Source organism: Lactuca saligna, chromosome 5 (genome assembly GCF_052625555.1).
Source record: "Lactuca saligna cultivar CGN05327 chromosome 5, ASM5262555v1, whole genome shotgun sequence".
In the NCBI taxonomy this organism is placed as follows: domain Eukaryota; kingdom Viridiplantae; phylum Streptophyta; class Magnoliopsida; order Asterales; family Asteraceae; genus Lactuca; species Lactuca saligna.
In genome coordinates, this window is record NC_136421.1 from 222,393,343 (window position 1) to 222,408,488 (window position 15,146).

Here is a 15,146-nt window from a genome sequence, read left to right on the forward strand (position 1 = left end):
CGTTTCGTGAAGTAATGTTGGATTGGATGAAGCAACAGGATCCAGAGTTCTTCTCAGATATTAGCATTGTTTCCGATCCGACTGGGAAATTACTAGCGTCGGTGGTTGATGATGCTTCTAGGGATACGTCCGGCATGGTTAGCGGTTTCCAATCTCATCCTACTTCCGGTGTCGTTTCGGTTGCATCGATGGGATTGCCTTCGATGGAGAAGAAGATCAAGCTAAATTACCAAAATTCGTCTTCTAGAGTTCCAGATTCCTCATGTACTTCTCCGGTCACCCCTATACTTATGAGTGAAGGTTCGTTGTGTTTCTCTGGTTGCAATTCCACTCCGAAGTCATCAAAGGTGGTGGAGAGCTTGCCATGGAAAGCGAATAGGAACGGTTATGAGCAGCTGGATACGATCAAACAATCATCATCGGTTCATGAGTCTGCGATACACTTGTTAACCTTCTCTGATCCGAAACCAGAGGGGGGGAATTTGGGTCCGGCAAAATCTTCAACGACCGGAGCAACATACGAGCATCATCCAGGTATACTTTCGATAAGGACGTTGACGGAGTGCAAAGGGAGCTTCACGGAAATAACGGCTCCGTTAAATGATGGATGGGAGGAGGGTTATTTAGGTCAACACAATAATGGGCTTAAAAATGATAAATGGGCTGGAATTATATCTATGGGCCAATCTAATTTGAATCAGACAATGGGCCTATCTAATCAGGAGAAAACAAGCCCTAGTGCATCTAAAACAACGGTAACACATTTACCCCCTTCACTGCTGTCCACATACTCATCATTCCTGTCGGTATCAATTTCACCGTTTCCTCACAGGGAGTTACAAGACGAAGGTCCTTCACTAATAATTTCTTATCTCCCATCACCATTCACACAATCATACCAACTAAATCCTTTCCAAAGTCTTTTCAGTCCTCAAAGTCACCCTTCCTTGATTAAATTTCATCAAGAAACGCTTAAAGCCTCATCTAACTCAAGTTTCCAGTTTTACCCTTGTGCACGAGTCAAATGGGGCTTCCTTTACGATCATGAAAATGGTTTGACCAAGTTAAGGTATTTTCAAAACTATAGAAATTACAATTCTAAGTTTCATGACACGTGTAAACTTGAATCTAGTAATTATATGCATACCCTTGGGGAACCACCGCCTCATGTGTTGTCAATAACTGATTGTGGGGAAGATGGGTTAAATTCTGAAGAGAAATCTTTTAAAGATGTTCAGGAGATTCTAATTTCAAATTTCAATGAAACTTGTGATTGGTCTCTAATGGCAAAAATGATGGGGAAGAAAACAAGTAAGGCTACTCGATTGTTGGTCAAAAAGCCCCGAATTATTAATGATCTCATCACTGAAGGCTATATTTTAGATGCATGGATATGTGATGAGGGGAATTTAGACATGGTTTTTGGAAGGGTTTGGCTCAAAACCTCGAGTGAGGTCGATCAAATCAAGGACAAGTCAGTGATATGTTTGTGGTATCAAGGAGTGTCGGCTCATCTTCAAGGGCTAGTTTGGATAGTACTGGAAGCAGTGAGTCATCATCGTAGGGAGCAGCCTAGTTGGTGGCCAAATGGAATTTTTTTGGCTAAGTTTTGGTATGTTGCCAACTTCGGGGGATCCATGAAGCTTACATATGAGATTATGTATGGCCGAAAACCACTAATGGAAAGTCAGTGGTACAGTGCGTACCAAGAGGGATGCGCGTCAAAGCAGGATCTGTAGTTTATACGTTGAATTTCTCTTCCTTTATCAAGATGCAACTGATCCTTCTTACTTCATCGCTTACAAAAGCAACGAGTTCTCTCTTTGAACAGGTTTGACTATCAGAACGAGAATTGAGTGCTTCGGATTGGAGGATCCCCATTGCTACACCGTAATCTGATGGAAATGGCGCACGACTGAGAAGGCTATAGAGGAGGAAACATGGGCAATTAAGAGTCAATTTCTTGAAGCAAGTCTTGAGGTCAAGACTTTGTTGAAGGGGGGAGTAGTGATAGGAATTAGATAGTTAAATACTTAAAGGGGTAAAAAGGGTAATTCCTAAATAGAGTTTGTTAGAGGTCTGCTAATAAATAGAGGGTAGGATTGCATTGTTTGAGAGGAAGAAATATCTTAGATTGTTGTTAGTCTCTAGTGTGAGATTGGCTCATTGGCTAGGCCTTTGAGAGAGGGATTCATCCCTGGGCAATCATCCTATCAGGAGATTGTGTTCTCTATCTTGTTTCATTCAATCATCAATTTCAATTCCAGTTTTCGTTATCAATCATATATTGTTGTTTGTTCTGTTTCAATTCTTCATCAATATTCATCTCCTATTCTTGTGACTTCTCTCTTGATTCTCAATTCAAATCCTTATCGGTATGTGTTTCACTTTCTTATTCGATTATTGTTAGATTGTTTTTCTTTTCTTAATCTATTATAGTATTCTTCTATCTCTATTCTCTATTAGAAGATTTCTACATGGATTATCATTTATTGACATGGATATGACTAAAATCACATCTTATAACAATTTGTTTATGGATGTTATGACACAATATGGGATCTTTGCATTGCTTTTCAGTTATTTTATGGCGTCCATAATGATGGAAAACTATATGAGAATTTGATGCATAACAACTTTAGAAGGTACGATTTGGGAAATAGTTTAAGAATCAATTAAGGATTTCAAGTTGTTCACCTAGAATAACCAGGAATCCTTGAGCATACTCAATGTTAAAGAAAACACAATGTAGGGGTGATTTGCTTCTTTAGATCACTCTTAATTACTTTATTTGATTAAAATATAGCTATGTGATTGAACTATCTAGTCCTAAATACCATAAACTCTTGATAGTGAATGGCAGGTTTTATTAACAAGGTTGTTATATACTGTTTGTTATATTAGGTGTTATAAGAATAATATGTAAATTTTTATCAAATGCTTGTTGATTTAGGTTATTATAACAAGAAAAGTCCTTTATACCATACTAAAATTGTTCATGAAGAAAACATAAAGGATGAACTTATATGTGAATACAATTTAGGAATATAGTAAAGACCAAAGGTCTTCAAATTTTTTGTTCCTTTAGAGCCTCCAAACTAGTTGAGCCGCCCCTATCTTCCCTGTCGACACACCAAAGTGCTTCTGGCCGCCTCTTTGATGGTGTTGGGCTGTTGGGCACATTATTCATTGAGTGGATGGTTTCAAAATCCACTTATGAAACAACCCTTCCTTAATCCTCACGTGCCACACCCTTTAAGTCGTTTTAAAGAGTCCTTATTTTAGCTACCATAGCTACCCTTTGTACACTTATACACAAGCGTATGGCCACCACTGTGCATGCCTGATATGGGAACACTTTGCAATCTATGCATGAATGAAGGTCTTGTTACATATCAGAATGTCGATTTGGGTGCATTGTAATCAAATTGCACATTCTAAGAATACTACCTTGGCATCCTTTTTAATTTAAAACTCATGAAGAGCACTACTTTTTTTATTTTTAAAATAAAGAAGTTGCAATTATTAGGTATATGATTATAAATTATAATCAATTTGTAAGTATTAAAAAAAAGCAAGTGCTACAATTGTTCACTTTTATTTTTATTTTTTATTTTTTTTCTTCAAAAAACCAGTAATTATTTAGATTTATTAAAATATCGTAAAAGCCATCTTAGAATTATAAATAGTGCCTTCTTAAGGACTTCATGAATATTTAAGTTAAAAAAGTTTTATGGCTTTTATAGAAAGTTAACAATTCCTAGATATCTTTTTTGTTTTGCTTTCAAAATAAAAGATACTAAGATCACTTTTATGAAAAGTTATAAAATCATTTTCATAGATTTTCTTTCCAATAATAATTTTTTGGATTGAAAAAAAAGCAACATATAATTTCTCTCCTAGCATTTTAATATTTCTTATTAATTTATTTATTTTAAATTACCTTTTAATTAAAAACTCTATCAACAAATGTGCATCTACGGTTATCGGTATTCCTCTGGAAAGTCACTGTAAACAAAGTACGTAACGTAGCCCAAAAGGGTCCAAAATGTGAAGAGTGGACCGAGTAAGTTCGGCATTTTGGGCAGAAAAACGAAATGGGTTGATATGGGCCGAAAACGATAACCCTAAGTCCCTAACCCGTCGCCCACAGCATCACTAATCCTTTCGCTACAAAAATTGAAACTGACAAATGATAGCTTCGAGACTGACGTCGGTGGCTGCTAACGGAATATACGACACGAGTCCATAACCTAATAATATCTCTTTCAAACCGGGACGGCGGACGACGACGACCTGAAACCAAAATATCTACACAGACGACGGAGGGTGGGGGGCTCACCACCCTAACAAAATGACCCAAAAATCTCCATCCCAGCCCCAGGCACATATTTTCCTCCCTCTTTTTAGCATAATTTTCACGCCTGAAAATATCTATCTGCTTTCCTTATGTAATCTAACGCTTTTTTATTTTATTTTCTTTTTTGCTTTTCTTTTCAATGGACCAGCAGCGAAAGAGCTTTTGCACAATGGCTGATGTTTATGGAGTGATCCTAGACTCTCCGAACCTCCATAAGAACCTCGACCTTGTTTTCTTGGGTCCTCATCACGCCAAGGACGACGATTCGTTTCAGTTTGATTTTAAACTCCCCGATATTCGACGACCAATCACTGTAAGTTTTACTCTATTTTACCCAAAATCTCGGTGATCAACACTAGCTATTGTCAAATTCACGCATGCACACTGATCTTACACTTCGATTTGGTTTTTTCCCAATTGATTTGGAATTACGCTACTTTTCTGATTATGTTCGTTTTTGAAGTTGAAACGCGGTAATATATGATTTGATTGCATGTCTCTTGAACCACATTCCGATCACTTTTTAAAAGCATCTATGCGCGTCTTCTTGATTAGTTTTGCTAGCGCCAATTTGTTTTTACAAATTGAATCTAAATATCTAAACTTTGGCTCAGAAATTCGTAAGGACAAGAGAAGTAGGAGAATTTCTTAGTGGTGCTTTAGCAGGTGCTATGACTAAAGCTGTTCTTGCTCCTCTTGAAACCATCAGGTATGTCTTCACTCTTTAAATCCTTAGATACAGTTAAAAAAAACACAGAAAATTTACATGAGATTAATACAGGACGAGAATGGTGGTTGGTGTTGGATCGAGAAAGATATCTGGTAGTTTCTTGGAAGTGATTGAAAAACAAGGTTGGCAAGGACTTTGGGCTGGAAATGCAATCAACATGATACGAATTGTTCCAACACAAGCAATCGAACTCGGAACATTTGAATGTGTGACACGAGTAATGACATCAGCCAAAGAGAAATGGAGCAAAGAAGATCCAAGTGTGCAGATTGGTCATGTCAAATTAAGTTTTCCCCTCTCATGGTTGTCTCCGGTTGCCCTTGGTGGTGCAGCTGCCGGATTTGTGAGCACCCTTGTCTGCCACCCTCTTGAAGTCCTAAAGGTAACTAAGGGTCCCATCAGAACTCTGTTGTTAAGCATGCTAAAGCAATACAAATGGTATCAGATATTGATGTTTTTTTTTTTTTTTTTCTTGTATACACAGGATCGGTTGACTGTAAGCCCGGATATATACCCTAATTTGAGCATTGCAGTTTCAAAAATCTATAAAAATGGTGGGATTGGTTCTTTTTACTCTGGTCTTTCTCCAACGTTAATTGGAATGCTGCCATACAGCACTTGTTACTATTTCATGTACGACACTATCAAGAAGTCATACTGCACAGCTCAGAACAAAAAAGCCTTAAGCCGACCGGAGATGTTACTTATAGGAGCTCTTTCAGGTTTGTGTTTTTATTTTCCATTACTAGATATATTTTGTTTGGTCCTAGGTTTGACTAAATGGTTTGATTGGTCGTAGGTTTGACTGCAAGTACTATAAGTTTTCCTTTAGAGGTTGCAAGAAAAAGGCTGATGGTGGGAGCATTGCAAGGGAAGTGTCCACCACACATGGCGGCTGCACTTTCGGAAGTGGTGAGGGAAGAGGGGTTGATTGGGTTATATAGAGGATGGGGTGCAAGTTGTTTGAAGGTGATGCCATCATCTGGTATCACATGGATGTTTTATGAAGCTTGGAAAGACGTATTGCTTGGTGACAAACATCGAGAATAATATTATGTTGAGTTAACCAAGTTTTAACCTGATGTACCAAAATGTTCTCTTTTATTTTTTTTTCTAATCAAGAAGAGAGCACTTTAAAGTTTAAAATATGGGTGTTTGAATGTTGGTTAGAGCGAGTTATGTCATCATGTTTGTCTCTCATCCCAGGTTTGGTCTTTTGCATTAGTTTATCAGGTCATGAACTTGACCTCTCATCTCAAAATACAAATTATAAGTAATTTTGGTCACTTAGCCAGACATAGGGGTGAACATTTTGACATGTGGACCGAACCAGACCGTACCGTTTTTTTTGGACCCTCGGGCCGGTTCTCGGTTCTAGGAATTGAGCAAATCCGGTTCAGTTTTTTTACCAAGTCGGCCGGTTCCGGGTAAAAACCGGTTTGGACCGGTTTATTTTTCTTTTAAAAAATTGTATTATGTGAAATTCTTGAAACAAACTTATCTTTTAAGTCAGATTTTCGTGCAGTTTTTTCTAATGTCTAATTTAGAGTTTATATATGATTTTAGATTATATTTTTGTTTTTTTAAGTGTTATATTCGATGAGTTAAATTATTCAAAAATGAGATATTAAAATTGAAATATTTCAACTTTTCAACAAGAAATTTAAAATTTTGTATTATGTAAATATCTTTAAACAAACATATCTTAATTGGTTTTAAATCGGATTGACATGTGATTTTTTATAACATGTAATTTAGAGTTTATAGATATTTTTTACTATAAATTTGTTGTTTTCCGTGTTATATTTTATGAGTTACAATCCTTCAAAGATGAGATATTACAGCTGAAATATTTAAGCTTTTCAGCAAGAAATTTAAACTTTTGTATTCTATAAAATTCTTTAAACAATTATATTTCATTGTTCTAAGTCGGATTGATATGCAATTTATTACAATGTATAATTTAGAGTTTGTAGATGATTTTAGATTATAATTTCGTTGTTTTTAGTGTTATATTTGACGAGTTATAATCCTTCAAAGATGAGATTAAAATTGGAATATTTTAGTTTTTCATCAAAAAATTTATATTTTTGTATTTTGTGAAAATTTTCAAACAAGCATATCATATTTGTTATAATTTTGTTGTTTTTAATGTTATATTCAATGAGTTATAATCTTTCAAACAAATGATATAAAGTATAAACAATAAAAGTTTGAACGGTCCAAAAAGCACAAGAAACGGAAACATATTTATTTTTATGAGTTGTACCGTATCAAACCCAAAAGGTAATCATTTTGACTAGTTGTTATGTATCAAACCCATCAACATATTCACTTTAATGAGTTGTATCAAACCAAAAACGCATTTGAACAAATTATACCGTATGCATGTAAAGTTGTACCGGTTCAAATGTGTCCAAGAACCGGAAAACCCGGACTTGGACTCAGTCACATCACAGACCCGGTAATTCTCATCCAGTCCAGGCGATGGTTCAAGAGCTGGTTTGTTCCGATCCAAATGTTCAACTCCTAGCAAGACGTCAAAATAGCAACTCGTGATCGGTACCACATTGGATGTGTAGTTATAAAGGACATATGGGAAACTGCGACGCATTTTATTTTATTAATGAACCTTTAGTGGTTTAGTGATGCTGTAAGTTGTAACACGTATCTTCGGACCTATGTCATGAATATGAATGTGGACACATGTCACCGCATTACCTCCATGTGCTCGGTTGGGAATCCATCCACATGTAGCAACATGAGATTTAATATCCACACAACATATTTATATAAACACTTGTAAAACATGCAAAGAACAATGCGTACAATAATTTGGTATTGTGACAACTGACATCTTTTATTAGTTCTCAGTTAATTAGGGAGGTGTTGGACCTTTTTTTTGAGGTTTGCGTATTTAGAAGTTCAAAGTGGGAAAGTAAAACTCAAACAAAAGTTAGTTGTGATGTTCATAATAATTACAATATTTTATAAAATTTAAAATTTAAAAATATTTTTTTATTTTAATCTTTAAAATCAATTGAAAATTGTATATAAACGTCACGTCAACACCATATTGGCCACTTCAGTTGACCAAAATGTCATGTAAAAGCATACTCGACAAATAGACGACCCATTTATTTTGAGAATATTCCTCTATTTAACCAAAATTAAAAAGTTTTAGGAGACACAACAGAAAAAATAAAATAAAATAAATCCAATGATCATTTAAAACCAAAGACCAAAGTTTCGTTGGAAGATAAATGACCCTACAATGATATTAACCCTAGCCCTCAGACTCTATTTTGGGGGAAGAAAAGACTAGAAAAAAAACACAAAGTTCTATCTTTGTGTGCATGTATTCATATTGTAGATGCAATTTTGAAATATATCAATTTTGTATAAGCAAAAACTAAATTTTAGGGGTCCGTGCACTTTATATCGGTCATGTGGTGTCTTGAAAGTTGTACAATAATATAATGTACCTCTTTAGATATTTTAGACAATGACTATCATAGATGGGTAATAAAAATATCGAGAAAAATGTATTATGAAGAGTTTGCTTTTCTATAATTATATATTTTTATAACTAGTTAATGATTCTATTAGATTTAAGTCAATTATTACACTTTTGGCCTATATAAAAGATTTAGATGACCTACTAAACATGCAGTAGATATAAAATTTTCTAAAGTAATTTATGTCTAAAAATAAACTATAGTATATTTTTAGTTTTAAAATGTTATGATTTTTGTGTATTTGAAATAACTTCAATAATTCTTAAGAATACTAAGAACCTCAAAAACTAGTCGAAAAAGCCAAAACGACCAAAAGGAAATTTGTGGAGTACGTCAAGACTTATACGGATTTATAAGATTCATTGAAAATGAAGTTCGTATGCGATGGTTACGGAATTTCTAATTTTGATTTTTACCGTCGTCCGCACCCGCACGTAAACGGACACTCGATCCGTCTGGATAAGGGGTGACGTGGCATAAGGAGAGGACGACACATGGCAACCCTATAACATCCCAAAAAATAAGATCCAAAAATTCCATTTTAAATTAATAAAACCAGTATTCTAGAAACATCATCATAAGAATTCCAATAAAACAAATGTGTCAATCATCACATCACATCAGAGTAAGGTAAGAAAATGCGGAACAAGATGGTGCGTGCTTTGCAATCATCTCGAACTATTCCATTTGAAAACAGAAGTACCTGAAACATAAACTGAAAACATAAACATAAATCTTAGTGAGTTCCCCAAAATACCAAACACCATACATACATTTGCGATGACTACCCCCATGGTCTTTTCCCTGAAATGCCCTGGGCTACCCCCAAGGTCTGACGTCCAAGTGTCATGGGCTACCCCCATGGTCTTTCCTTGAAATGTCATGAGCTACCCCCATGGATTTCCATACAAATGTTATGAGCTATCCCCGGGGTCTTCCAATCAAGTATCACAAATACAACTAGCATTCAGCATAACAAGTAATGGGTCGACATTGGTGGCTTCGACCCATGAACATAGTGAGAAAACTCACCTCGCACTACTGAACCACATTGATAACTTCCTAGCTGTTGGTCCAACAAATCCCAAAGCTATCAGTATCAAATAACATCCAATTAACAATTGAATTCCAATCTATAACCATCATACCATAATTAGGATAAATGACCAATTTACCCCTTGCCTAGTTTGGACCAAGACTTAAGCCCAACCCTAATAATCCAAAAGGACCAAATACCAAATAATCATACAAGGCCCAAACATGGCCCAATTTTCCAAATTGGGCCCAAAGCCTTCTATGGGACTTAATCCAAGGTTCAACAACATTCTTAGTCCAAACACTTAAATTCTGATGGCCTAACAAGGCCCTGACATCTAGGCCCAAACCGAAGACCAAAAGATTTGAGGCCCACTCTACTGAGTACGCGGGGCGTACTCAGCTGGTACACGCAACGTACTTGCCTTAGGACTTATTGGTCGACATAAATAGGGTTTCAAATGACAAGCATAAATCAAAACATCATAAATGAAACATTTTTCCTTTCACCACATACTAACTTCTAACCAATAACCACCCGTTTATGTCTTTAACTTTTAACATACTATACTTAATTTATTAGATTTAATATGTTGTTGTATGTAAACCATTATCAGTTTAAAGCTACAACTTTTGAGCAGTTTGAATAAATTACTTAAAATGTTAATTTAAATATATCATTACAGGGTCAACTTAAGTATAAATTTTAGTTTCATTTAAAAAAACTCAAAAAATATTTTGTAAATAGTTAACAGTGATAAAATCATAGTACTAAATACGAAAACTAAATTGTAATATCAATTTAACTAAAATATTTCCTAAATATATTTTTATAACACTTAAAAGTTTTCAAATAAGTAACTTAAAATAGATGCAGTTATAATAGATGTATATATTATCATATAATTCAAAATAATCAATATATTATATGAATTTAATATGTAGTTATAATAGATGTATATATATTATCATATAATTCAAAATAATCAAATATATTATATCAATTTAATATACGAATTATTATATCAAATTTAATAACGTTATTGTTATATTAAAAATAAACATATATATATATATATATATATATATATATATATATATATATATATATATATATATATATATATATATATATATATATATATATATATATATATATATATATATATATAGGTGATATAGGTGATGCGCAAGGCGCAAGCATTAGGTATTATAAAACCACAGTAATCACGGAGTCAAGCTTACTAGTAGGAGATTTCGTCTTCGATCAAGGGTAAGCATTACCAAAATTACTTGCTTTGTCAAACAAGGAAAAGAAAGGTCTACCGTTTAGTTCTTTCTATTATTAAAACCATAGTAATCTTTAGAGTTCTACTCCTGCTCAATCATATACCTATTCTTCCACAGACATCAATAAGCTAATTATTGGGTTTAATGGTTTATATTTATGCAATTCAATATTGAAGTGTTGATTTTTCTGCTTTTGTTACTAAGTAGATCAGATCAGAGCTTAAAATGTTTTGGTGTTTCTTCAAACTAGTTACAACACAAATTCAAAATTTTGATGGGTTATTTGGTGTCTGCATTTTTAATTAAGTAATTGTATTAGTTCTTTTTTGTTTATTAATATTGTCAAAAGAACTTTGTTTTTCTTTTACATTTCTGTGATTGAGTAATTGCATTCGTTCCTTTTTGTTTATTAATTTTGCCTAATAGAAAAGAAAGTTACATTCTTATCTTATATTAGAGATTTTTTAGATTAGACATGTACTAATGTACAAATCATACTTCAATCTTTTTTCTTTCATTATGGGTTTATTAGTTTAGATCAGACATTATTTGATGATGTATAAATCCATATATATGATTGCATGAATTTGTGAATCATGAAACATTTTCTGCTTTCTAGCATAGTTTTGTTTTGTTTTTAGTCATGACTCATATAAATATATAATGGTATGAAACCGATTATATTTCATAATAATTAGGGGTGCAAATGAGCCAAGCTGCCCGCGAGCTACTCAAGATCGGCTCGTTAAAAGCTCGAATGGAACCCGGTTTTAAACGAGTCTGAGCCGAGCTCGAGCTTAATATTAAGCTCGTTTATTAAACGAGCTCGAACTCGAGCCTATGTCACTAAGCTTGATTAGGCTCGCGAGCCTAAACGAGCCTTTATATAATATAATTTATTATTATTTTCATATAGTAAAATAAAAACATATTTGGGAAATTATGGATTTCAGATATTAGTAAACGAGCTTGAGTTGAGCTTAAGCTTATCTAGGCACATCAAACGACAAACGAGCCGAGCTCAGGAAAAGAAAGCTCGAATCGAGCCGAGCTCGAGCTCGAGCCTTGTATAACTTAAACGAGCCCGAGCTGAGCCTGACCATGCTCGAGGTCGGCTCGGCTCGTTTGCACCCCTAATAATAATAGGCAGATAAAGTGATTTAAAATAAATTGATGGTTTCTTTAGGGTTTGTTTGAACCCGGTGTTTTATTTTCATACATATATAGTTGTCCCTTGTTTATAACTCTTGCAACTTATATGAAATTTGCTTTACCAAGATTTATATATATTTTTTTAGATGTAGTAATTAATGGGTAACAAGGAACTGTGATGCATCTCAATGGAGGAGGATGAGTACTTGTGAGGACAAATGGTCAAATCTTAACCATGACGTGCTCTATTCAATTATAATGCGACTCAGAGTTGTTGAATTTCTTTCGTTTAGCAGAGTTTGCAAGTCATGGAGGTCACTCGCACTCTCCAACAGGAAGATGTTTATGGCATCCAAACCCCCCATGGCCATGCTTCTTTATAAGAATACATGCTACCTTCAAGACTTTAAAGGAAGAGAGTTCAAAACCATTCTTCCCCTTTCTGTTGATATGATATGTATTGGAATAACTTGTGGTTACTTGATTTTTATGGGCGAGAAAACCCGCAACTTATGTTTTGAGAGTCTTATCATAAGGCATGAACTTCCATTTCCCTGATGTCCCCTTTGACGTTGGTCATCATGAAGAAAGTAGACACGTGAGGGTTATCATTGTCTTTTCACCTTCAATAAATGGACGAGTGTTTGTTATGTTAATTAGATTCAAAAATATGGTTTTCTATAGCAGGTAAAAGGAGCACCAAAGCGCTTCTGGCCCAGCGTTATTTGATGTTGTCCTCTCTCCTTAAAATCGATGGTTCAAGTGTTGTTAGGAACATATGTAGATTTAGGAGAATAGTTTAGTAGTAGAAAACCTTTATTTGATACACATTTTATGGAGTCGGTTTTTTTGGCTTTCGATTTAATTATTTCGGATGAAAACCTTTATTTGATGGAATACTTGGCCAAAATATTTTCACAAACTCAGATTTTGACCAATTGAATTGGGTGCCTTGTGAAAAGCATGGTGCTGTTGTTAAACCAGAGTCATGGGATTCCCCATCATCACAATACATGAGATTTTTTGGCATGGATAAATCCTGGAAAAGGTAGCTGTCTTTTTTCAGAAATTTGGTACTTCCCCCATGATTGTTTGAATGTAACTCAACTCTCTTGATGAATGGACTTGTTAGCTATTTTTCTTTTAATTTTCATGTGTTTGAATGGTTTATCATGATTTGGATTTTTCAATCTATACAGACAATTAGGTCGGTATTCCCTCTTTGATTCAGCTGGAACAACTTTCAGTTATCTCCCTTTTATGTGATTAAAAAAATGTAGTTCAGACAAAGCGTGTATTCAAGTTGACCTTTAATCCCAGAACAAATACATCTCAAGTTGGATACAAAATTCCAAGAAGGCATTTGCATTTCTAACATAAATTCTTGGATACTATTTGTAATCCTTAACTCCTTTCCCTCAAATACTTGAATTTGCAGAAGATACACAAAGTGTTGAAACTATGTGCTATCTAGTTCATCATTAGGGCTATCTCTTCTCCAGCAAAATTTAGATGAACACGAGCCAAACAATGATGAATTTTCAGCAAGAATATACAAACAAAACAAGCACAGTCCTGTTGGCAAACTAACAAATCAGCACCTGACTTTGCTAAAAACTAGAAAACAAAAGTGGGAGAGATAAATAAGTTGCCACATACCAGCATAAGCAACAGTAACACCTGAGACTATTCTTCCCAAAGCTGATAGCATATAAAGGATCACAACCACCTATACACAATGAGGAATTTACAACTAGTTTAGAATCACAGACTATTTCAAACAGTTAGTTATGTATTTGTTGATAATAACCTTAACTAATGCCTCTAAGTATTACCTTAGCCTCATCAACATTATTGTTTGTACCATTTTCAACATCTCCATTATGATTTCTAGCCTGTTTACCTACTTAATAACATCAATTTAACTATAGCCCACATACTGTTTCTCTCTAAACCTGTCACGAAGTTGATAATAATCATACCCTTTTACACATGCTAAACACAGGGCTTCCTAATTTTTGCAATGATGGAAGAATGCTACACAATGTCTCAACCTAGGGTTTCACAGGTAGTGCATATCTTTAAGGCCTTATACCTGATTGCAATTAGATGAGACAGCCTTGCAGCAGAACACGATAATACTCGTGAAAAGAAAGAGAAATGCTGTTGAGTGATTGATTACCTTTAGAAACAGGCGCTTGTCATGGCCAGTTGCAGCAACCCTTAGAACAGATTCAGCTGCACCTACGGTATTAGCCAAGCACGCAAACAGGCTGTTTGCAGTATCCTGAGATATCTGCCATTCAAGTGGATCCACAGGCACTCTGCAATATCAGAGGATAAGTATTATTAAAACATAAGAAGAACTCCTTTTCCGATCTCAACAATACCTAGGATGGAATCGATCCAATACGCATACTACCATGGAAAGTCAAACTCACGGGTTATCTTAGGTATAATTGTAAGCGGATTGCTGGGAAAAAAACCTATTACATAAAAATTGGGGGAATTGAATTGTTGCTGTATTGGATTTGATTTATAACAAGAATCAGTAGAAACAGAAAGTGAAAGACGTACTGGATGTTCATCTGGCGGAAAAGGAGGCCGAGGATGGCGAGGGAACAAAGGAGGACGATGAAGACGTCGGAAATGAGTGATATGATGCTTGAATCACGATATGCGCAGTGGTAATACACCAACGTACCACACATCCCGACTATCAACGGCTTCCCTCTCCCTATTACTGCTGCTGCTCCCAACTCCTTCCTGTTGCCGGCCCTCTTCCTTCTTGTTACTCCCAATCCATCATCGTTTTCACTTGCTCCGCCTCCGCCTCCGCCTCCGCCGCCGCCGTTGCTGTTGAGTTCATCCATGGCCGCAGTTGTCTTCAAGAGACGGAATAAATTTGCTCAGTTACTCTCATCATCATCATCCAACGCATTAATAGTTTAGATTTAGAAACTGGAATAGTTGTTGAAGACCTTAAAGTGGGCCGTCTTGGTCGAAAATGGAGTTCTAATTTTCGGATTTCACTTTGGTCGAAAATGGAGTTCTAATTTTC

General features: G+C 35.1%; 2 protein-coding genes across 3 annotated transcripts; one reads left to right on the forward strand and one right to left on the reverse strand.

Moving 5' to 3' along the window:
- The first annotated feature begins 4,211 nt into the window (after positions 1–4,211).
- On the forward strand, positions 4,212–6,290 carry LOC145045173 (Mitochondrial substrate carrier family protein). Of its 2 annotated transcripts, none has more exons than XM_078993516.1 (6): positions 4,212–4,384; positions 4,509–4,673; positions 4,975–5,069; positions 5,142–5,472; positions 5,575–5,812; positions 5,890–6,290. In XM_078993516.1, the coding sequence occupies exons 1-6, from the start codon at positions 4,355–4,357 to the stop codon at positions 6,138–6,140; spliced, it is 1,110 nt and encodes a 369-aa protein (XP_078849642.1). In that variant the 5' UTR covers positions 4,212–4,354; the 3' UTR covers positions 6,141–6,290. The 2 variants fall into 2 exon arrangements, with proteins under 2 accessions (XP_078849642.1, XP_078849643.1); XM_078993517.1 differs by having other exon boundaries at positions 4,512–4,673.
- Positions 6,291–13,365: 7,075 nt separating this feature from the next.
- On the reverse strand, positions 13,366–15,146 carry LOC145045175 (Reticulon family protein). Its single transcript, XM_078993519.1, has 4 exons — positions 14,663–15,146; positions 14,268–14,409; positions 13,745–13,814; positions 13,366–13,660 (listed from the first exon to the last, which is right to left on the reverse strand). The coding sequence occupies exons 1-4, from the start codon at positions 14,956–14,958 to the stop codon at positions 13,545–13,547; spliced, it is 624 nt and encodes a 207-aa protein (XP_078849645.1). The 5' UTR covers positions 14,959–15,146; the 3' UTR covers positions 13,366–13,544.

What these genes read in the sequence shown, in the direction of transcription:
- LOC145045173 (XM_078993516.1), top strand. Translation starts at nt 4,355, where the DNA reads ATGACCCAAAAATCTCCATCCCAGCCCCAG. An exon ending in ATATTCGACGACCAATCACT is followed by an intron (nt 4,674 to 4,974) that starts GTAAGTTTTACT and finishes ACTTTGGCTCAG; the next exon opens with AAATTCGTAAGGACAAGAGA. An exon ending in GCTCCTCTTGAAACCATCAG is followed by an intron (nt 5,070 to 5,141) that starts GTATGTCTTCAC and finishes AGATTAATACAG; the next exon opens with GACGAGAATGGTGGTTGGTG.
- LOC145045175 (XM_078993519.1), bottom strand. Translation starts at nt 14,958, where the DNA reads ATGGATGAACTCAACAGCAACGGCGGCGGCGGAGGCGGAGGCGGAGGC. An exon ending in TTCCGCCAGATGAACATCCA is followed by an intron (nt 14,410 to 14,662) that starts GTACGTCTTTCA and finishes CTGATATTGCAG; the next exon opens with AGTGCCTGTGGATCCACTTG. An exon ending in TGTTACTGTTGCTTATGCTG is followed by an intron (nt 13,661 to 13,744) that starts GTATGTGGCAAC and finishes GTTTGCCAACAG; the next exon opens with GACTGTGCTTGTTTTGTTTG.